We start from the raw sequence: 24,618 nt of genomic DNA on the forward strand, positions 1-24,618 counted from the left end.
GTTTGGACTCTGTATGGGAATGGGTTGTGTGGGTGAAACCGCACTTACAGTACCAGCATGCTGTGTGTGTGTGTAATCTCTGTAATGCATGAATGAAACTAACATGCCTTTTCCTCCTCCTCCTGAGCAGACAGGGTTTTTTTTTTCACCCCCAAGTATTTTAATAAAGATGGCATGAGGTTAATGGTTTATACATACAAACTACTTACAAACGGTCCAAATAGACAAGAAAATCAGATGGAGTGTCACTGATGTGACGAAACTGCTGCGCAGTGTGCTTCTCGGTCACTTTGAATACTGTAAGACGGCAGCAGATTTAAGGCAAGTGCAGTTCAACTTCCTCCATCACAGTGCTCTTTTAACTGTCGGACACATTTTAAACAGGACAAATAGACTAAACAAATCATGTTAGTATGCTACATTTTATATTACACGTCACAATTAAAAATAAATTCAAATAGTTGAATAAGATTTGGGCATTAGTAAAGTGAATTAGTACTCTTGACAGAAGAACAAAAAAAGCATTTAGTTTCCATAAATCAACATTGAAATAATAAAAATTAATGTCATTTATTCACCCTCGTGTTGCTCCAAACATGTATGGATTTCCTTTTTTTTTTTGAGAAGGAACCATTTTTGTCCCTATAATGAAAGTAAATGGGGTCCAAAATTAGTCCCCATTGTCTTTCATTGTATTGACAAAAAACACACACACAAAAAAAAAAAACTAAAGTAATACAGATTTGAAGTGACACGAGGATGAATAAATGAACAATACATTTTTTTAGGTGAACTAACCTTTACATTTCATCATTCATCTTTGAATTTTTGTTTTTAGATTTCTATATTTAAAAAAAAAAGGGTCTTTAATGGTTTTTATCATATAAAAATACTTGAGCCTAATATTCAAGAGGACGTTAAAGGGATAGTTCACCCAAAAATGAAAATTCTGTCTTCATTTACTCACCTTCAAACCTGTATAAAACCAAGCTGATCTTACCCCCGTTGACTACCATAGTAGGGGAAAAAATACTATGTTAGTCAATGGGGGGGCGAGATCTCCTTGGTTACGATATTCTTCCAAATATCTTCCTTTGTGTTCAGCAGAACCAAAAAAAGTATTCAGGTTTGGACTTCAACTTAAGGGTGAGTAAATAATAACGATTAAAATTTTTGAGTGAACTATCCCTTTAAGAAACTTTAATCTACCAATCACATTTCTCAAATTCACATGAGCACGTCATTATGGAAAACAATGTTGGCAAAACAGCGGTTAAACATGTCATTGTAGATGCATAAAAACAAAAATGGTCTAAAAGCGAATCGTTGGTCCAAATCCACAGTCAGTTCCAGTCTAAAAAGTGCAGGTGGCGTAACGCCAAAATGAGTTTAAGATGCAATACAGACTCCAAAAGAAGAAGTTTATAACCTCCATGATTTATATCACTCAAGCTGTTTCGTAGTTTCACTTGCCGCTTGATTCCCCAGGAGAACCCTCAATCGTTGAGGAACCAGGACCGGTTTTGGCAACGTCCTCTGAAAAAGAGCTTAAATAAGTGTCTGGGCTACAAAAAGTCACGATAAGATGTTCTAGAGATCATGGATCCATCAACCAACCTCTGTCCTTCTTCTCCTGGGTCTCCTCGGCTGCCGTTTTATCAGCTCTGAAGAATATCCGAGCGCTGCTTAGAGAGAAATAAAGCAGCTCGAACTCCTACAAATGGAGAGAAGATGTGAATAAACAAAGCAATTGGCCATCATTGTTGAAGAGCATGAAGATGCTCCCACACCTGTAGATACACGTCCAGTCTCTTCTGAGTCAGGTTCATGGTCTGCATGAGCTTCTCATCTTGGCTGGTGGACTGAACGTTCTGCTCCTTCACCACCGCATTCATCTCCTTCAAGTACTTTTCCCTCACAGCCTGGAACCAATGGAGGGAGTCAAACTCCTGGTACTGGTCTAGAAGCTTCAGGATGTAGGCGACTCCTGGAAAACACAGGAAAGCTCCTTGAAGAGATTGTTCATTAAAAGAATTTCAAATATTGATGTTTGTAACCATATTGAACACGCACCCATGGCGAAACCATCGTCTGTAAACGCAGCTCCCACTTTGTTCTTTTTGTTGAGTTTTTCTTTGCAGCCGATGGAGTGTTCCACGAAATTTACTGTCTGCGAGGGAGAAGAGAAATGACCGTCATGCATGTGATGCTGAAACTAGCAAGAGATTTCCACATTCCAGATCTGAAGACCCACCAGAGGAGGAACTATCATGTAGAAGTTCCTCAAGTGCATGTTCTTAATGCTGCGAAACTCTGGTGCGAAAACGCCCACCAGCATCTTGAAGTACTCCGTTCCTTCAGCTGAGTTGCTAGTCAGGTCGCTAAGCACACAATCCAGCTGGCTGGAGGAAAAATGTTAAATTATTATCATTAATAAAGATTTAGACATTAATAATTGACTAATTACTGACTATTATAATTATTGGACTATCTTAATTATCAATCATGTTTATGATGTATTAGTTATGGAATAATTATATATTATGAGTGTTATTTTTAATAACCAATAAATATGAAAACTATATTAATAGTTCATTGTTATTATTTTTGTATGTTTGTAATATGATCATCAATATTATTAATGTTGCTATGTTTATTATTAATGACTAATTATTATTATTGTTTTGTTTATCATTATATTTCAGTAATTAGTATGTTTAGCATGTATTAATTATTGTTATATTATAATATTGTTATTATTAATTTTAGAAATTCATAATTTACAAATAATGTACTATTATTATTATTGATGTTTTAAAAAAAATTGTATGATTTATTATTTATGTAATAATTATATTATAATGAATGTTATTTTTAATAACTAATACATAAGAAAACAATATTATTAATAGTTTATTGTTATTATTTTTGTATGTGTTTATTATGATCATGAATAGTTATTGTTTTATTTATCATTAGCCTGACGTGGTCATACTCAATTCTAGTCAGAATATGAGTCTGAAACTGCTCCATTGGGCGTGTTTCAACTGAAGGGGGGATTCTGAAATCCAAATTATATTTTTTTAATGGTTTATTGTTATTATTATTATTGGTATAGTTCTATTATCATGCATTACTAATTATTTATAATTACGATTGTTATTAAGGTTTTATTTTTTATTATTATTATTATTATTATTATTATTATATATCAGTCATTAGTGTTTAGAATTTATTAATTATTGTCGTTTTATTCATAATTATTACTATTTATATTAATCATTTATATTATTACTATTATTTTTTGTATTTAATAAAAACAAATAAATGCTAAAACCGTAATGATTATTATTATTATTATTATTATTATTATTTATTAATTATTATTATGAATGTATTATTTGTAACATAATTAGTTATTATTATTAGTAGTAGTAGTCATAGTATGACTTATTGCTAATTTTTATTATTAGTAATAGCACTATTATTACTGTATTTTTTAATTATGTTTTATTTATTTATTTATTTATTAAATATGAATTTCATATAATAAGTTCCCATGTTGTGTACAAGTTGGCAGAGATGCTGATTGAGTGAGTTATGATGTACAGTACCTGGCGGCCTTCTGCGTCTCTTCAGAAAGACCTTCCTCTTTCACAAGCTCCTCAAAGTTCACAATGTCCTCTAGATCAGGAACAAACCTGGAAGACATGTCAGTGTGAATACCTCGCTACATGTCTCGGGGGGGAGAGGTGTGTGTGGGTGTGTGTGTGTGTGTGTGTGTGTGTGTGTGTGTGGTGGGGGGAGGGATACTATGTGTGTTCTGTTTTTATTTCTGAGTTTCATATGAGATGGCTTTATCTAGTATTAATAAATGAATCAATTATTACTATGATCTGAATGTCTCAGTCAAATAACCTTTGTATTCTGGCTTCATTTTTCTACAGTGGAAGGAAGCGGAGACACACTGTCCATCTTTTGGTAGTAGTAGAAAGGGATGCTTTACCTAATAGCGCTGCTGCAGCAGTGCAGCCCTCCTGACCGAATCATGCGCACATAGCCCATAGCGTTGCCTGGAAGAAAGTAAAAGAAAGGGAAGAGAGGTAATGAAAGCTTTTTAATAAGAAATAAGGGATTTGGTTAAAGGGATCCTTCACCCATCATTTACAGGTGTGGGAGCTGTTCCAAACCTTTATTGATGGTAGCCTTTGACTTCCCCCGGTACTATGGAAGTCAACGGGGACCATCAACTGTTTGGTTGCAAACATTTTTCAAAATATCTTCTTTGTGTTCAACAGCAGAAAGAAACAGGTTTGGAACAACATGACGGTGAGTAAATGATGGGTGAATTATCCTGAGACAATTTGTACTGAAAACGGGGCTTTTGACTCTCTCTTTGAAACAGACCTTCCGTTTTCAGGGACATTCTGCATTCTGCAGTAAATTCCCTTTTTTTCTGTATACCGTTTGCGTTTTTGCATCGCTCAAATCAAAGGGCCCTAAGCATTCCAGCATGCACCTCATGATGTTGAGAACATTACAAAAGGAAAGAGTTCCAAATGTGTTTAAAAACCTTTAGACGAAGTTTACCGATCTGACTGATGAGCTGTCTGAACTGATCCAGGTAGCTTTGTCCATCAGGAGTAAGACCCAACTTCCTGATGCCACGGTTGAACTTCTCCGCTCGCTCAAAGGGGTACTTCATACAGCAGAAACCAACAGAAGAACACGTCTTCAAAAAATCATATTGCTTCACGGAAAAAACAACAACATGCGAATGGAGGCCAACATACTTTTTGGTCGGTCTGGTCCTTGGTTTCCCTGAAGAAGCGGATGTCTTTGATGAGTCTGGATTTGATGTGCTCGTCATACATGAACTGACTGAAAATGTAGAACTTCTTGCGGAGAAACTGATACGTAAAATTCACCTGCAGCGAGACACATTTCAGACTCTTAATATTAGTGATCAACCGATATATATTTATAATTTTTTTAAGGCCGAAAATATTTTCAGTTTGGCAGATGCGTATGAAAGACTTTTATTTTGACTGTGTGCCAGGCTTTTATTTTGACAGCGCAGAGAACACTAGTGCCTCAGAGTTGGAGCTCTCATTCCCTGTCTTCATTACTTATACTACATTACATATGAAAGAATAGGGAAGCACCCATAGCTGAATACCTTATTCGGAAAGACATGAAAAATGAATGCATACTACGAAGCGCATAAAGGTGACATCCCGCGTAGTACGCGCCGGATAGCAAATGCGAAAGTGAAAAGTGAGCGCACATCTGAAAGCAATTTTAAAACCCCGTATATTGATAGCGGCTATACTGAACTATATAATTGAGAGAGAACGCAAAAGCATTTAAATATATTTTTTCATCCCATCTCGTATATTTTCCACGCTCATGTCCCTTTAGGGACTTCGTAGAATGCATCATTTCCTTTCCAAATTCAGTATTCAGCTTCAGTCACATCCCTACGAAAATGTATTATAGCATTTATTTTCTATTATTAGTACTTACACTAGTAATAAACTATAGTAATATATAGTAATAGCAATATAGGAAAAAACTACAATAGTACTACAGAATCAAATAAAGTTTATTTAACTTTTTTCCACCAACAATTTCAAGAACAAAAAAAATCATATTAATTTGCAAATAATTTATTTTTAAATTAGTACACATGTCAAATAAATTAGTGCGTTTTCAAAATAAAAGTTTGTGTATGTATGTATGTATGTATGTATGTATGTATATATATATATATATATATATATATATACATACACACACACTATATTATATATATATATATATATATATATATATATATATATATATATATATATACACACACACATACATAATAATGTGAACACAAACTTTTGTTTTGGATGCAATTAATCGCGATTCATTTTTGCATTTGCCCAGGACTAATATTTATATATAATATAGGTTATAAAAACATATAAACAGGTAAAAACATTTTAAATATAATATATACATGCATGTGTGTGTATTTATATGTACATAATAATTATACACAGTGCACACACATATATTGTATATACACATATATGTAACCCAAACCTTTATTTTGGATGTGATTAATTGTGATAAACCGACTGACAGCCCTAAAATAAATATACATTTAATTTCATCAACTGTTCATGTTTTTACTATCTTTAAATTAAATGCTGTGAAGCCAGACATATCGGCTTCAAATCGGCCACCCTGCTTTCTGAGATGATGAGATATTACTGATCATATAATAAAGACGGATCTCTACATACCGTTGTGTTCATGATACCCGTTCCATGAGTGCGAATGGAGTTGGCAATGTGACGGATGTTTATGGTATTTAAGTGCTTGTTGTTGCTGGTCCTCTCAATGAAGATCTACACACAATAGAGAACATGTTTTACACGAACACATCAAGTAAAGTACATTTGTGGAGCAATAACTTCAAAGGTAAAATTTTGCCTGGTTGTTTAGGTTGTAGAGGTAGCGGGAGACGAAGACGTGAATGTTCCTCATGATCTCAAGGACGTCCAGTCCCTAGAAGACACCAGCAGTGATGTGAGGCTAAATACGACTTATCATTTTTGAGCTGATCTGTTGAGTGAGGTACATACTGTACCTGTTCCAGAGTTTGGCTGGGGAGATGGGCCTCAGTCATGACCAAACCATAGCGCTGTGTGGCAAGATTCCTCATCTCGCTGTACGTGGCCCAGTCATGAAGGGCCACAGTTGTCAAATTGTAAAATGTCTTGTCTAGATAGTGAGTCACATAGGCTGCAGGGAACAGAGGATTTGGTCTTAATATCTTAAACATTTTGCTTAAAAGTCTCACTACCAAGGACAAGTGAAATTATCCCAAGTTAAAGACACTTTTTCTTTATTTTCATGTATAAAGGTATTGTTCTTTGTATATGTGTGTATATACACATTTAATCATATACAAAAATAATTGGATTTGATTTTATATAGTATTTATTGTATTATAGTTTTAATACTATAATAATATAACTACATACATCACAAGCAATTATGAATAACATTGATATTTTCAATTTACTAAAGCTATTTACCAACCTAAATAAATTCTATTAAATTGTACAAAATAAAAATATAAAAAAGTAACCCATGATCAATGTTAGAATATTATAATAACAAATAAAATAAATTATTGTTAACTTTTTTTATTCTTAAATATGTTAAAATACATTGTTACATACATTTTCTGTAAAAATAAAATGAAAAATAAGACAAATAAGAAAAAAAATATAACAATTAATCATTTTTTTCAAAAAGGCAGAAATATTAATATTAAATACAGATTAAATAAATGTTAAAACATTGTTTGAAAATACATATTCATATTTTAACAAGCTGACTTTGCCAGTGCTTAAAACATATTTTGTATATTTTTTTTCCTCTTAAATTTTCCCTGAATTAAAGTTATCGATCTTAAAAGTACAGTACTAAAAAAAACCACTTGTTTATAACTGCGAAAAGCCTTGACTAACATTATAATTACATTTCAGGTACAAAAGACAAACATGTAGGATAAGTTCTCTTTAAAGTGCTCAATATATAAAATATATTTAAAGGTCCCGTTCTTCGCGATTCCATCTTTCAAACTTTAGTTAGTGTGTAATGTTGCTGTTAGAGCATAAATAATACCTGTAAAATTATAAAGCTCAAAGTTCAATGCCAAGCGAGATATTTTATTTAACAGAAGTTCCCTTTCAAAGCCTACAGCGAACGGCCGGTTTGGACTACACCCCTGCACTTCCTTCAGGAATGACGTCACTAGAACCGTTTGTTGACTAACCCTCCGCCCACAAGAACACGCAAAATAGGGGGCATGGTCTTGTTGCTCTCTCACGTGGAGAAGAACGCACGTTCAGCGCTTGCATCTCCCCGTTATGGTAAGAGCCGGACCTTTCCGGGCAAAGTGCGCTAAGCTGCTGTCCAATCACAACACGGGACGCGCTGGCCCAATCAGAACTCGTTACGTGTTTCTGAAGGAGGGACTTCATAGAACAAGGAAATCATCAGGCCGTTTTTAGGACAGAGGAAACAGTGCTGTACAGATAAGTCAATTGTGTGAAAAATACTGTGTTTTTTTACATGCGAAACATTAACTCATGTTATATTGCACACTGTAAACATAATCAAAGCTTCGAAAACACGCAAAGAACGGGACCTTTAATATAACTTATGCATTCAGTCTTTGAAACCTACCTTTGATGTCAATGAAACGGTTGAAGAAACGAATGGGCTTGAGAGAGAAAAAGTGCGCCAGATCCTTCATGCCCACTTTGAAAGGATTTCGGTCATCCAGTTTGAGGTGTGTGTGCACAGACAAGCGCAGGTCCTTCTCAATCTCCTTACACAGCTTGTCTAGCAGGTGCTAAAGATACGAAAATATATAAAAAATTACTACTGTAACAAATTATAGTCTGCCTCAAGCTAAAATTCCACTCCATCATGGTTAGTCACACTCATTCCCCAAAATGGCTTAATTATAATAGAGAACAAAGTCAACAGTTTTGTTGTTTCTGCAGCATTTGCAAATGGTCATTCATTGTAGAATGGGAGCAGGTGAGAGACCATGAGAACCATACCAGCCAATGGGGTCTCTCAACTTTATTAACACACACAGGCCACATGAGCACCTTCATTTACTTTAGGGGTGATAAACTGTCATGGGATATTGGATGTTCTGGTTTCATTAAGACTCCGTAGAATCCTAAGTGCTACATCATCTTTCGTTACACTACAAAGAAACATGCATCCAGCATTTTGATTACCTCATTGAGGATTTCCATGATTTCAGTGTCATAACACTCCAGTAGCTGATCACATGACTCCATGTGTTTGGCGTGCAACATGGTGGGCACACAGTCTCTGAGCGCACTGAACATGTACTAGAGAAAATATATACATATAATAATCATAATAATAATATTATATATATTTATTTCACACAAAAAACTGTGAGCATTAAGGATAGATAGTGCTATGCATTTTACATGAATTCTGGCCGCATCCACAGCATTTTCGTACACGTCATCCAGGTATATGGGGAAGACAGTTCGATGCCAGTACAGAAAACTGCAGTCACATTGCACTTTGACTCTGAGGAGAGAGGATATCCCATCATGCACTTACAGCACAGCCACATAGATATCAGAGACTCAAAAATGGCTATTGCTAATCATAACTATTTGAACAAATTCAAGGCTCACCGCTCTCTTAGTTCACTGATTAAGTCCAGCTTTTTCAGCACAAGCTGCAAAGGCAGGAGCTCCTCATCCTTAAAGGTTTTCTGTGCGAAAACAAAAATGCAATCAAACAAACAAAACAAAAATCAATGAACGTAAATCAAATCAAAACAAAACAAAAATGAACAAACAAAACAAAAACAATGAACATCAAACAAAACAAATATGAAAAAATACAATAAAAATCAAACAAAACAAAATATCAAACAAACACCAAACAAACAAAGCAAAGCAACAAAAAACATAAAACAATGAACCAACAAAACAACAAACATCAAATAAACAAAAGAACAATGAACATAAATCAAAACAAATTGAACAAACAAACAAAAAACAATAAACAAACAAAACAAAAATAAAAAAATGAACAAACATGAAATAAACAAAACATGAAAACAAAACCCCCAATGAACATAAATCAAATCAAAACAAAATGAACAAAAACAACAAACATCAGACAAAACAATAAACACCATCAAACATTAAATAAACAAAACATAAAAACAAAACAAAAACAATGAACATAAATACAAAAAATAAACACCATCAAAACAAAGCAACAAACGTCAAACAAAAAAATAAGATTTTTTTTATAAACAAATAAATTAAATATTTGTACTATTAAGACAATAAACTCCATGGGCATCTTGTAACATAAAATAAATAAATAAACTGGAAGTAACTTCAACATATATTTTAATAGTTAATATGCAAATGTCACCAATTGGCCATTCATTTGATTGAAAAGCACTCACAGTGTATTTATACTCACCATCTGAGTGCCAACACTGAGAGCCAGAGACACTATCAGTCTCCTTTCTTTGGTGCTGGGCCCGTTCAGAGTGTTCTCAGCCAGAACCAGAGCCGACAGCACGTCCAGCCTCTGCTCGCTGTACTTCTTATCAGAGATCACTCGTTTCTGAACGAGGACAACAATCAATCATTGGAATGTCTAGTCTATAGAGCTGGTGTATGTGAAGTGGCTGCGTGCTTGTACCTTAGCAATAGCGATGGAGGCCAGAGCCTGAGACTGCAGCTGTTGCGTGATGTGAGACACAGAATCTGCTACAACCACGGAGCGCCGGTGGAATGTGTGCTCCACAGCCTGTGCTTAACAAACACTCATATAAAACACTGTGCTCTTCACAACCTAGAAGAATACCATTTGGGTAGCAGATCCGTAATGCACCCTACAACTGCTTAGTGAACTAGAACTAGATGCTCACGGGAACTAGAACACTAGAACTAATACACTACCTATCACCACACAGTGGAACTTGTGCATACTACCTAGTGTACACTTGTTTCCGGTACAGTCTGTACATTGCTAAAAACATTTGTATGACTTATATTACAATGTAATATATTAGAGTACTAGATTTAGAGTGCACACTAGAAACTAGTGTTGTCATCTTTGTGCACACTACAACAATCATACTACATATGCAGTGAACGTGTAAAATAAAATTATGTTCCAAATTTTTAGTGCATGTTATTACTTTGCATTTTTTTGGGACAAACTATTAGCATTTAAACTGAGCAATACAACAAATGCACTTAATTTGTGCAGATTATTATTAGCACCTAAATTATTGTGCACACTAAAATGTATTAGATTTATAGTGCACACTACTACTAATGTATCAACAATTTTGTGTAGACTAAACTAAGCATACTGATATGTAAAATGATGTACTAGATCTTTTAGTTCACATCAGTGTCCAAATTATTGTGCACACTACAACTAATGTACTACTACATTTGTAGTGCACACTACACATAACACACAAAATTTGTAGTGCAGATTACAATTGTCTAAATTACTGTGCACACTACAACCATCATACTATATATGTAGTGAACACTACTATTAATGTGTAAAATGATATACTAAACGTGTAGTGCATATGTTATTGTGCATACTACAATATACTAGATTTATAGTGCACACTACTATTAATGTTGACATCATTTTCTAACATCCAATATATAAGTACACTACTACTACAGTTGAAATATTGTTCACACTACAATTATTGTGCACACTATAACTAATGTACGACATTAGTAGTGCACAATTAGTGTTTAAACCATGAGCAATTTAACCAATACACTACTTTTAGTGTGTAAATGATTGTGCACACTACAATGAAATACAGTTGGTATATAATAAACACTGCTCACATATGAAAATAAAATGTTCCTAAAAATATGTTAATTAAATGTTAAAGCTGCAGTCTGTAGTTTTTCCTCTTTGTCGCCATCTCTGTTCGAAATCTGCAATTGCAGTTATTCGCAGAATTATCAACTTTACGTGAATTTGTGCCTCGGCACTTGTCTGGCTATCACCAGACCAAGCTCAGTTTAAGACTGAACATTGGTCTGGGGAGTCTGCTCTGTATTTCTACTGCACAAGAGGCGTGATCAACTGGCATTATTCAAATGACTCTGCACGCAATTGGATAGTCCTTTAACCAATCAGACCCCAAAAGGCGTGATCAACGGGCTAGACCCATCGCTTCTCTATCCGTCAGCGTGTTAAACACACCATTAGCACGCCAGTTGGACAAACCAATCTGTGATGGTTCCCACGAAAGTGTAACAGAAGCAATAAAAACGAATGTCTCCAGACTGAGTTGTAGGGCAAAATCAAATCGCCGGCAGATCAGGCTGGGTTTACCCAATCTAAGGGACTGCAGCTTCAAATAGTTTAATTATCTGATTCATCAACCCACTTTCAACAGCTCCATCAATCGGCACAGGGCCTTCACAGAGGTCTTCGTCATGGGCCGCTGCATGGACATGTACATATTCATAGTGGTCTTGATGATGGTGCTGATGCTGTAAGCGTACAGGATTCCCTGTTGAAATACAGATACATCTGGGTAACACTTTAGTTGATTACACTTTATTTTAAGGTGTCACTGTCACTGTTACAGTGTAATTATATATTAAAGTACTGAGTAATATTTATTAACAACATGTACTTACTATAGGGTTACATGCATGTAATTATTCATTATGGTAAAGTACATGTAACATATGTAACAAGGACATGGTAAAACAGTGTCAGTTCTTACTATTAACTAGTTGCTAATTAGCATGCATATTACTAGGATATTTTCTGTCTATTAGTACTAATAAAGCACATATTAATGCCTTTTTCTGCATGAACTTTTTCTACATCCCTCAATACCTAAACTTAACAGCTACCTTACTAACTAACTATTAATAAGCAGTTTATTGAGACAAAAGTAATAGTTAATACTAGTTAAATAATAGGGTTGCAAAGTTTCCGGAAACTTTTCCAGGATTTTTTTCGAACTCACAATATTTTTAACCCCAAAAATCACAGAAAAGAAGACAAATTTAATCTCTACCTGCACAAAGGTATTACACCTGTGGTTCAAGTCCTCAGACAGTTTGTCTGGTTTTGGTTCTTTTGATAATATTGACTCCATTTTCATCATCCAGGAGGTCACAAATATGTAGTAGGACTGCATGTCCCTGCACACAGGAACATATTCAGTCAATATAAGGAACCCTAAATGATATCTTAATAAATGGCATAAAATATGCTGACCATGAATGTATTGTTCCAAGAATTGTCTTACTTCATTAGTGTCTGTGCCTTTTGCTGCAGGAACGCATCTCTGCTGCTGCGGATGCTCTGGATGCTCTTCTTGTCCAGTAGTTTAGCTGCCGCTGGGACTTTGTTTATCAGAAATGTGTCTGGAAACCAGATTATATTAGCTGCCAATGTCACTGCAGGGACCTGGAAGATTAGGGAAAGGAAATCGTTTTGATAATGACTAAAAGAGCAGATTGCACAATGCACAATTCTCATTAGTTAGTGTGCCCACCTTTTTACACACATCTAGCAGGGATTTATAGATCTTCTTGTCCACAGACCTAAAGATGTGGAAGTGTAGCACAAAGAGGCCACATACGCCTGTATACTTATCCCGCTGGTCGATCTCTGACGGCTCGCCTGCAAGTCACATGGATTATATGACTGTTGTCAGCTCTTTACAGCAAAAAAAAATCTCATTGATGCCATTTGGTATTAAATACAAATACAAACCAATCTTTGACTCAACGTTGGCAAAAATGGTTCTGATATTGTACGCAAACTCTTCTGCAAAGGCACTGTTTTTAGAAACCGACACACCTTCTCCTGGGTTATCAAACCTCTGCTCCACACAAGCCTGCATGAAAAAGGAAAAATACTTATTAACCAACAGCCAATATATAGATGATCGCACCAGGTTTTTGACCTTGTTCGACGGAAGTAATGGTGTTGGGAATACTAGATGAGATTCGTCTGATATGACATAACAAATACTGTTGGGTTTCTCACAGAAACCGATCGTTTCATGTCTTAAGACATCAATGTGTTGCCACAAGCCGCAGGGTTTAATGTTGATTCGTATGTCTGTGTGTTTTTTATTCTCATTGTTACGTCATAGAAAACACCCCATTGACATGCATTACACGAGCAACGGTTGAGTTAAAAATCTTCATTTGTGTTCTACTGAAGAAACAAAGACACCTACATCTTGGATGCCCTGGGAATAAGCAGATAAACATCACATTTTCTTTTATGGGTGAACTAAGTTATTGTCTTCCAAAAGAAAGAACTGACTGGTAAAATTGACATTAGAGTAACTGTCTTTACAGTGTGTGCAATCGCTGAGGACTGAGGAAGCCTCTGGACGGAGCTGAAGTTCATTTATGGTAGGGGACGTTTCGCTTTGGAAACGCATTGCAAGCGGTAGACCAATCACAACAGACTGTGCTGTCTGGCCAATCAGAGCAGAGTAAGCTCATGGAAATGAGAGATTTAGATAGACTGATTCATGCATCGAGTCGTTTGAAAATCATTGAAAAATGTGGTGATGCGCACTGTATATTATGAGAAAGTGTTTTCTGCGTTTTCACACACTGTCTGATCAGTCACAATTGAGTCGGAAAAGGAGCAGCGGGAGCTACAACAGGTATAGAGATGGAGCCAGAACAGAGCCAGGGCAAGAATGCATTTATATCTTTGAAATTTAGCATTTCACATTAAAGAAAGAGAAGGAGAACAAAATATAACTGTGCTGTGAAACCTCTGCTTGCAAGCAACCAATCTCATTTCCAGCATCCAAAGACTCCACCTCCAACCCGAAGAAGCATCTTAATTTTTAAAAATTTGTTTAATTTATTATTAGCTTGTGGTTATTAAGACTGCGGTTAGATTTTTGTATTATGACGTTTGGGACTAACTTACTAGTCCTTGTCACTTATTAGTAACAACAACAACAAGCTTTTAAATGTTTTGCAATATCTTCAGATATCCATTAATGATGCAGACACTTCAATTTCGGTCGAATATATATGCACTGGAGAGAATTCTAAACCATGAGCGTTTAAGTATAATATTAGCCTATTCCGCACTCGAAGCGCACAAATAAAGCTTGCCAACAAAGCACTGGCAAACGTAATGGTTATGATTGTGTCAAAAATAGCAAGGAGACGTTTTAATGGTTTATTAAATACTAGTGTCTTTTGTGTCAGCTGCAAAGATTAAGTTGAAGATGCTGAGTCGTCATCTCCGCAGTGAACGCGCCAAGAGAGAAATGCACATTTCATACAGATTACACAATCAGAGAGTGGCCTATTTCTTTTAGTTTTTAATGGTTTTGATTAAAATACATTTCAAGCTTTCTATTGACATATTTCTCATGTCTGAGTTTCGGTTCATTTATGAGACACGCTCCATTATTGACTCACCTTAATGTTGTTCCACACATCTTCGGAACACAGTTTAAGATATTTTGTATTAAGTCTGTGAGCGTATCTAAGTGTATGCACACTATACTGTCCATGTCCAGAAAGGGAATACAAATATCATCAAAGTAGTCCATATGTGACATCAGTTAGTTAATTAGAATCTCTTAAAGCATCGAAAATACATTTTGGTCCAAAAATGACAAAAATTATGACTTTATTCAGCATGGTCTTCTCTTCCGGTTTTGTTTTCAGTCCTCAAATAAAGATTCAATCAGTTATTAATTCATGATTCGGATCACATGTCAAATTGCCAGACTGCTAAAATCATGCGACATTGCTAATCCGAATCATGAATTATAGGTGCCTTAGAATGAAAAATGTAATTAACCTTGCCATAGTGAAATAAGAGTTCAGTACATGGACATCACATACTGTGAGTCTCAAATCCTATGGCCTCCTACTTCTTATGTAAATCTCATGCATGAAAAACACCACGGAAAAATAAGTAATTCTCAACATAAGGCCAACCGTGACGCAACCGTTGGGGATCATTTATATGTACACTCCCAACATTTGCATGTCTGAACATGTGCATTGTCAGGCGGAACTGACGGAGCCGAATCATTGGGAAGTTTGAGGATAGCAAAAACGGCAGATCATAGACACAAATGTCATGTTCCAGGCTGTGCAGGAGATGTGAGGACTTTTCTACCCTTCCCACAGATAAAAAATGTCAACAGTCATGGTTGATGTTTATAATCCGATACCACAACAATTTAATTTAATATCGTTTGTTTGTTCGGCCCATTTCAAGCAAGCTTCGCTCAGCGTCTTAAACTGAAGAAAGTGGCAATTACAACTGTATTCCTGCAAGCAGTAAGTAGAGATTTATCCACTTATTGACTGTTTAAATTAAATTGAAAGTTTCTTAGAGAGACCGCATTGTCTAGATAACGCTAGTACAGTAACAATAGGAAACTCCAAGTACCATACAAAACTAAATAGTGTCAAATGACAAAGGGTAATATTATTTTGTATTACAAAATACAACTGTAGATACTTTGCTTACAGATCGTTCCCTCTATCCTTCTAACAAACGTCACCTTTTCTACCATACAAGTTAAAACGACAGTCATTTGACAAGGCTATTCATTTTGTAAAAATATATATATTTATATTTTTGGGAACTTAAGTATGATGTTTTTGCATGCTTATATAAACATGCAATATCTTTGACGAAAAATATATTTTTGAGGGAAGCAAGAGCGTTCGTGCTTGCTGTTGCCAGATTTCAGTCATTTAAATCCCCCAATCAGAGCTTTTCTGTGAAAAGAACACAGTCATTTAAGGGGGGGGGGAGAAGTCTTTAGTTTTATTATATTTATAAAAGAAATATGTGCTGTACCAAGTCTTTGCGTATCGTGTGGGCGGAGCTAAAGAATGACAAGCGCGCAAAGCGCTGACGTCCTCAAGCGTGGAGAAACCCATGGCTATCGAGCTCAGCTAATACAGATAATGATCCAGAATCATTCGGAGACTGAAATAAATTGAACAGGAGAAACAGCAACAGCAGGACGTCCGTCTCTGTGGTATGTACTGCATTTAGTGGCCTGTCAACATTTGTGTGCAGTTTATGAGGACATGATTCGGTTTATGGACCATTGTATGCGACTAAACCCTAGCAGTAGCAAGCAAAACGGTTTTGCAGGTCAGACTGTGTACATAGAACAACAATGGAGTAACGTTAGCGCATTTGAATGACGAAGCACGCAATCGTGTCGTTTACTGATGTTTACTCACGCGACGATAGCCAACAGCATAAACATTTGAAGCAGATTTACTCACCGGCTGCTTCCAAAGCAGGACCAAACCTTTATCGCTGGGACCGCACCGTCAAAAACACACTTCTTTGGTATGATTTGGTGAAGTCCTGTGACAGCAGTGAACGGTGGAGATCCACTTTTGCGACGCGACTGAAGCGATGTTTTGTGAAGCTTCCCGTCATTTCTGCGTTCAAATCGGGTCAAATGCAGCGCTGCCTTCCCGGAATGCTGTGCTGAAGCGTTGAAGTCACCCATAGGAATAAAGTGGAGCGCGGCGCCTGGATCGACTGGATCTGCACCTGAGTGTTTACAGGCGTGCATTTGCTCTCTCGCTCTAGTCACGCGCGCGCGCACCATACCGGGAGAAGAGCCCGTACGGCCCATACAAGGACCTTCCGCTCTATTAACGTCAAGTAGACCCATACTTGAAAAAAACTCGCCGAAACTTGTGAGAAACCGGAAGGAGTATTTTTGACACAGAAATACTCCATCAAACGTCCAACGTTAGTTTTTGAAACTTTGTCTATGTTTAGGATGGGAATCCAAGTCTTTAACAGTGTAAAAAGATCAGTATGCATGAAACAGCATTTCACCCCCCCTTTAATGACATACTATCCGATGTTTTATCCAAACGTGCAATCTGGCATCCATATGCATGTGAGCTCTCTCGCGCGGATGATCTGAAAACACCAATAAACAAGTAAGCTGCATTTTATCAATCTCCATTTGAGATGTTCTGCTTAAAGTATCATTCAGTCGGTCAGTGTTCTTTCAGGACGGTCAGGACTCACAAGCTGCTTCACTGAACAACTGAACAGCTGTGCTGTGAGCTGCTGAAATAAGCCAATCAGAGCAGAGCTCAATATTAATATTCATGACTCTTCCAAATAAGGCAAAAACAGAGCGTTACATCCCAGGGACAATTTATAGGGTTGTAAATGGACCTGTAAAACTGTATCTGGACAATTTTTGCCCTTAAATAAGCCACATACCCTCTATGTAGATATCAGAGAACAATTTAACATATGGTTTCAACTTATTCTAGGGCACCGTTAATACGCTGATTCATAACCATTTGAATCTTTATTTCAGGATTGAAAACAAAACCGAAAGAGAAGACCATGCTGAATAAAGTCGTAGTTTTTGTGATTTTTGGACCAAAGTGTATTTTCGATGCTTCAAGAGATTCTGACTAACTAACTGATGTCACATATGGACTACTTTGATGATGTTTTTATTCCCTTTCTGGACATGGACAGTAAAGTGTGCATACACTTGGATACGCTCTCGGACTAAATATGAAATATCTTAAATTGTGTTCCGAAGATGAACGGAGGTTTTACGGGTGTGGAACGATATTAGGGTGAGTCATTAATGACATAAATTTCATTTTTGGGTGAACTAACCTTTTAAATACAGGAAAGTGGTTGATGTAACACTGATTAAAATTAAGAAACAATTTATATCAAACGAAATTAACTTTAAAGAAAGACTTTCTACAAAACAATAGGTCTACTTAAGTGTTCAAAGATCTTCTGACATGACGTGTCCAATCTTCCTCACGCACTTTTCATATTCAATATAGTTTAAATAAAAAAAACATAATATTTAAACATAAATATGTAACTAAATACTGTTTTTTAATGGCTACAACAATAGTAGCCTGCAGTACAGAGAAATTGACGGATCGGGATTTGAGCGGGTGAGAGTGAGCGGTTCATGAGTGGATTTTGTCGTCAATGCAGAAATAAGCCATACCTTTTTTATTTGCAATTTTTTGGTCTACATTTATGCATTACTACTAGTACTATATTACTACTAAAAAAAGCTAGAATCGCACTAACTTAGCGGCGCACCTGCCTGATTAGTAAGCAGGATTTGACGGCAGCATTCCTACACTTATAAAATGCAATTCAATGTGGAAGTAATATAAGTATTCAGAATATGTTACTCAGATTGAGTAACGTAACGGAATATGTCACAAAATAAATTTTTGGCCATGTACATTTTGAAAGTATCCTTCCTAACACTCTATTTAACAAAACACATACACGCAAGCACACACATGATACGTTTATAATGACCATCAAAATATGAAGAGTATATTATATTGGGAAGAACAAAACCCCAAACTTGTTTAGGGTGTTTATCTGACAAAATTAAATGTCAAAAAAACAAACTACAGCTACAGGGTTTATTTTACAATGCAAAAAAAAAAGAATGGTGTTGACCTGAAATATCATGCTGTCCAACAGCTGCCCCTCCAGCTTCAGTAAGAGCTTCTCAAAGGGCTTCAGTTTCTCCTCAGGAATGGCAAACTTAGCTGGGTTATGATGGACAGATTTCAGTAACCTTCAGAAAATAACACAAAAAAATCTCTTCAAACACATTTCACAAATGCCTTCTTTTTGTCTTCAGTTCATTCACATTCATTTCAACATCTACATGGTCCCACTCCACCTTTTATACATCTTCCAGTGTTCCCTCAGTGTGGCGTGGTTCTCCATGATCTCATCCAGGGTGATGAGCACCACCAGAAGTTCTCCCAGATGCTCGTACACTGCCTGATTGTGGACAAAGAAAAACCTTCAATACAAGACGTCACATATCAGTGAAGACCCGCATGAAGATGACAGAGAAAATGAAAATCACCTGAAAGTGTACACCTGTGGACTCAATGATTTTTGTTGCACCCCTGAGATATAAAAAAATGATAATTGATCAACACCGCATTCAAGTAACACTACATAACATGCGAAAATTTGATATTTCTCACTTGTTGCTGTTGTACAAAGCAGCCAGCTGGTGAACCATGTTGACCACCACCTCAAAGCAGCGTGACACAAAGCAAGACAGCTCCTGTTGTGAAAGCAAAGGAAAATGACTGTGTTTAAGGCTCAGTCATTTCTTTTGAATGCAAAAAGATTGTGATGTCAAACCTGTAAGAAGGAAATGAAGCGGCCCATCTGAATCTGAGACTCTCCCTCCACCACACTAGTGTCTGACACTGCAATCCAATCAAAAGGAGTCATGCGATGCTTTTTTATTATTATTAAAAGGTACAAGTTGGTTAAATCAAATTAAAGTCGAAAGACAAAGTTGAACATGAGTAGCATTCCATTCTAGCTGGGTAAAATCAGTATCAATAATCAATTAATATCCACTTAGATATATGATTATTGAACTAAAAATGGGAATTATATTAAACTTAAATATTCTCATGCAGCTGTAAACCAAACTGCAAAAATCAAAACAACAATTGTTACCTCCTTCACCATAATACAACAAGCCATTGTAGAACTTGGTTTCAGCCTAAAAGCAGACAAAAGTAGTACAAAACCATAAACTTTATAAACATATGACTTCATAAACATAAATTCAAAAGATTGGTGTGGTATGATTTTTTTTATGTTTTTGAAAAAAAGTCTCTCTCTGCTCACCACTAAGAGCAATATTATTAGTTTAAAATAACTGTTTTCTATTTCAATATATTGTAAAATATAATTTATTCCTGTGTCCAAAGCTGAATTTTCAGTATCATTACTCCAGTCGTCAATATCACATGATCCTTTAGAAATCATTCTTCATTTTTGTGAAAGAAAAAAACCTGATATATTTTTTCAGGATACATGCTCTTCTTTAGACTTTCTATTCAACTGAAAAATAACCTGTTGTAACATTTTTAAATATCTTTACTTTTGCATAATTTAAAGAGTTAGTTCACCCAAATATGAAAATGATCCCATAATTTACTCGCCCTCAAGCCATTCTAGGTGTCCAAACTAGGGCTGTCAATCGATTAAAATATTTAATCGCGATTAATCGCACGATTGTCATGAGTTGACTCGCGATTAATTGCAATTTAATCACACATTTTTAGCATTGTAAATGTATCTTAAAATAAGTTTAAATTAAGTTTTTAATACTCTAATCAACATGGGTTTGGACAAATATGCATGTAAAATGCAAATGTACATTTATTATTAGTGACACCATACTTATTCAATAATAACCAATAATACAGCATGAAGACTAGACGTATCAAAGGTCATAGATGTTTATCAAAGAAATTGTTCATGTCTCTTAAACCTAAACTTAAACATTAAGAATAAGCAGTGATTTCTCTAATTTTAAGAATATAAAGGGAGTTTTTACACTGGCAGTTTAATTCAGAGCAGGGCACAGTTCGTATGAAAAATTGGTTATGTTATGTGAAAGCTGTCATGCAAACCTGGGAGCGCATCAGAACCACACCATACCTGGAGGTCCATATTCCACGAGTAGGAATATCGGGCAGCCCCTTTAAGAGATCCGTGTTCCCTGTTGAACTGCCAGTATTTTGTATATGTGCCACGATTCACTTGGACATTGTGAAGAAGACGGACTCGGGAGCGCTCTTGTTCATAAAAGTAACCTGCATATTCGTTTTAGCCGACTGTAATGTATTTAGTTCAATAAAACACATGTACTGTTAGTGGTGATGGTGTTAATGATTTACCTCAGATATGAGCGAGAGTGAGCTTCAGTGTATTCACGCGCGGACTACAGAGAATGTGCTCAGTGAAAAAACACTATTCTTACTTATAGACCTTGAGTCTAATAAAAGTTAAACAGAAAATATGGTAGCTTGTAGGCAAAAGCTGCACATTTGGTTTAAAATAGTAATGTTAATGTCAACCCTTTTCTTTCCCTATTAATGTTTGCTGCTGCACCCTTTGGGTCTATGACTGTTCTCACTTTTTCCAACTATGGGCTATGCCATGGATCAATCAGAAAATGCGCGATGCGTTAACGCACGTTAATACATTTAGTGCCGTTAAAATGATTTTGTGTTAACACGTAAAAAAACTATGGTACCACAGATGTTGATGCCTAAAAAGACATTAAACCCTCATAAAAGTAATTCATTCAGCTCCAAGGAGTTAATAAATGCCTTCTGAAGCAATGTGATAAATTTTTGTAAGAAAAATATCCATATTTACAACTTTATAAACTGTAATCACTGGCTTCTGGTAATGGTCATATGCAAGTCTAGTTTCAGCGGAAGAGTGAACTCTCACCTGATTTATAAATAAACGCAATTATGGGATAATTCTAATTTTTGGACGAACTAACCCTTTAATGCGTGCCTCTTGTATGTTCTCGTATTATTTACATTTATTACTCCAGTCTCCAACTTACCTCATATTTCAGTTTTTTAACCTCACTGCAAAGAGCTGCGTACACTGTGATGACTTTATTAAGCACCTGTTGAAGAGAGAGAGAGAGATAAAAGCAACAGGTAAACTCTTAACACGCTAAATTCACTTCACTCCATTACATGTGAAACAGCAAATTGTTCAAACTTGAACCCAGGACAAGCAGACCTTATTTTCTGTCTTGATGAGTTCCAACAGTGAGGACTGTTCATACGGCAGGAGCTGGTGAGGAAGAGCAATGACAGTTATCTTAAATACATGCAATTCAACAGGAAATAATCACTGATATGAAGATGCAAAAAATACAGTGCACAACACCTTCAAAGAGATGGGATCCAGAGTGAAGTCCCACACATCTCCAATAGAGTCATCTAGCGCTTCTTCAATACCCTGGAGCTGGGCGGTATATTCTTCTAAAAACTTCTCGTAGTTTTTAACCTGCACTTCTGTGTGAATTTCTACACAGGAAGGAACCAAATGCAACAGATTAACAGTCACAAAACCAACAATAAAAGCTCCAAATGATGTCCTTCCTTATTTGAGAGGCAGGAAATTCTAAGTACACATATATTTGAATGTATATTGAAAAAAAAATATTTGTAATGTTTTTGAAAATATAGAAAAAACAGCCATATTGTGAAATATTATTAAAATTTAAAATATTGGTTCTCTATTTTATTATACTTTAAAATATAATTTATTTTTGTCATGCAAAGCTAAATTTTATACACATACATACATCAAACACACAAAAACATATACATATATATTTGTGTGTGTGTGTGTGTGTGTGTGTGTGTGTGTGTGTGTGTGTGTGTGTGTGTATAAAATTCAGCTTTTTAAAATTCAGACGGGCCTGTTCAAATACTTATTTTACTCACTGTATATATCCAAAGCGACTTACAGCTCAGGAGTACAGGAAGCGATCTTTCAAGAAGAGGCAAAGAAACGCAAAAAGTGCCCCAAGTGCAAAAAGAGATTTTATTAAAAAATAATAATAATAATAAAAAAATAATAATAAAAAAATTATATATATATATATATATATATATATATATATATATATATATATATACAAAATCTATTTGAAATTGAAATTATACTCTGAAATTACTTTTTTTTCTCTCTCCAATTTTTGACCAAATAAATGCAAGTTTAATGAGCATAAGAGACTTCTTTCAAAAACATTGAAAATGATAATGTTTCCAAACTTTTGCCAAGTACTGTATGAAGCTACACACACACACACACACACACACACACACACACACACACACACACACACACACACAAATGTCAAATCTATTAATTGCATCCAAAATAAATCTTTATGTTTACCTATTATTTGCCTGTGTGCTGTGTATATATACAAATGCATGCATATATGTAAGCAAAATGTTTTATACTATATAAAATATTTATATGTAAATATAAATTATATGTAAATATACATTATATAAATATATATACAGTATGTAGATGCAAATATTTCTTAAATATATACATGAATGTGTATTAATTATATACATAATAACAGTACACACACATATATATTACATAGACACTTTAAAAATATATATTTTGGATGCTATTAATCCCAATGAATAAATTAATATATTCGCAATTAATCAATCTTGTGTGTGTGTGTGTGTGTGTGTGTGTGTGTGTGTGTGTGTGTGTTTTAAAAGACCCCCATGGATACAATTATTTTTATTTTATACAAGATACATATAATAATAAGATACAAGTTATTATATTAGACGTCTAATATAATATACTTCAGACATGTCAATCTAACTTAATAATAATAATAATAATAACAATAAGAGAATAAATAATATTCTAAATATTCTAAAATAAACAAAATCACTGGCTAATGAAATGAATTACCTATTTTTGCATTAAAAGAAATCCAATCCTCATATACATTGATGTAGAGACACTTCCAAATGAAAGTGAAATCAAAATTGATTCAAATTTGCGTGTAATAAATAAAGCCCACTCACATTAATCTAATCAGTGTTTGAACTTGGCCACTTTCCCTGGTCATCTGACAGCTGGCTAACAATATTCAGCTAGCTGCAGGCTCTAGTCTATACAGCTTTTACAGCTTTATACACATTCCCAATGTCATCCTGACCAGACGCGTAACTTACTTTGTGATCCATCATCAAAGCGGTCAAACTCCCAGTCAGGAGACAATGAATCCACAGCCATCCTGATAGAAACGACACAGACTGATGTTTTCAGAGAGCTGCCATTAGGTCAGTCTGTTTGGAGGTTTACTGCACAGTGTCAGAGAGGGGAGGGGCTGAGTTGGGAGTCACATGATTCGCACGATGACGCGAATTTCCGGTCTGCGCTTCTGGGGGGAAATTCACAATAAAAGCACGTAGAACATACTATGAGAACATACAGTAAAAGAAAATAGCCGGATGTATTTACGTATTTATGTATTTACATAATACGTATTTATTATGTCTATGGTTACATATATATTAATATTGTAATATATATTTAATA

General features: G+C 35.4%; 1 protein-coding gene across 1 annotated transcript; it reads right to left on the reverse strand.

Moving 5' to 3' along the window:
* Positions 1–1,183: 1,183 nt before the first annotated feature.
* washc4 (WASH complex subunit 4) lies at positions 1,184–24,405 on the reverse strand. Its single transcript, XM_067437145.1, has 33 exons — positions 24,252–24,405; positions 22,414–22,553; positions 22,264–22,317; positions 22,079–22,144; positions 20,164–20,209; positions 19,837–19,904; positions 19,674–19,756; positions 19,550–19,592; positions 19,358–19,461; positions 19,129–19,249; positions 13,384–13,507; positions 13,163–13,290; positions 12,914–13,074; positions 12,680–12,806; positions 12,035–12,160; positions 10,297–10,404; positions 10,072–10,218; positions 9,264–9,343; positions 9,048–9,153; positions 8,826–8,942; positions 8,257–8,425; positions 6,647–6,801; positions 6,490–6,564; positions 6,300–6,404; positions 4,794–4,928; positions 4,591–4,699; positions 4,007–4,073; positions 3,615–3,701; positions 2,255–2,402; positions 2,074–2,170; positions 1,791–1,987; positions 1,618–1,714; positions 1,184–1,536 (listed from the first exon to the last, which is right to left on the reverse strand). The coding sequence occupies exons 1-33, from the start codon at positions 24,310–24,312 to the stop codon at positions 1,466–1,468; spliced, it is 3,522 nt and encodes a 1,173-aa protein (XP_067293246.1). The 5' UTR covers positions 24,313–24,405; the 3' UTR covers positions 1,184–1,465.
* Positions 24,406–24,618: the final 213 nt, after the last annotated feature.

The sequence above is a fragment of the Pseudorasbora parva genome, chromosome 25 (assembly GCF_024679245.1).
Source record: "Pseudorasbora parva isolate DD20220531a chromosome 25, ASM2467924v1, whole genome shotgun sequence".
NCBI classification, from domain to species: domain Eukaryota; kingdom Metazoa; phylum Chordata; class Actinopteri; order Cypriniformes; family Gobionidae; genus Pseudorasbora; species Pseudorasbora parva.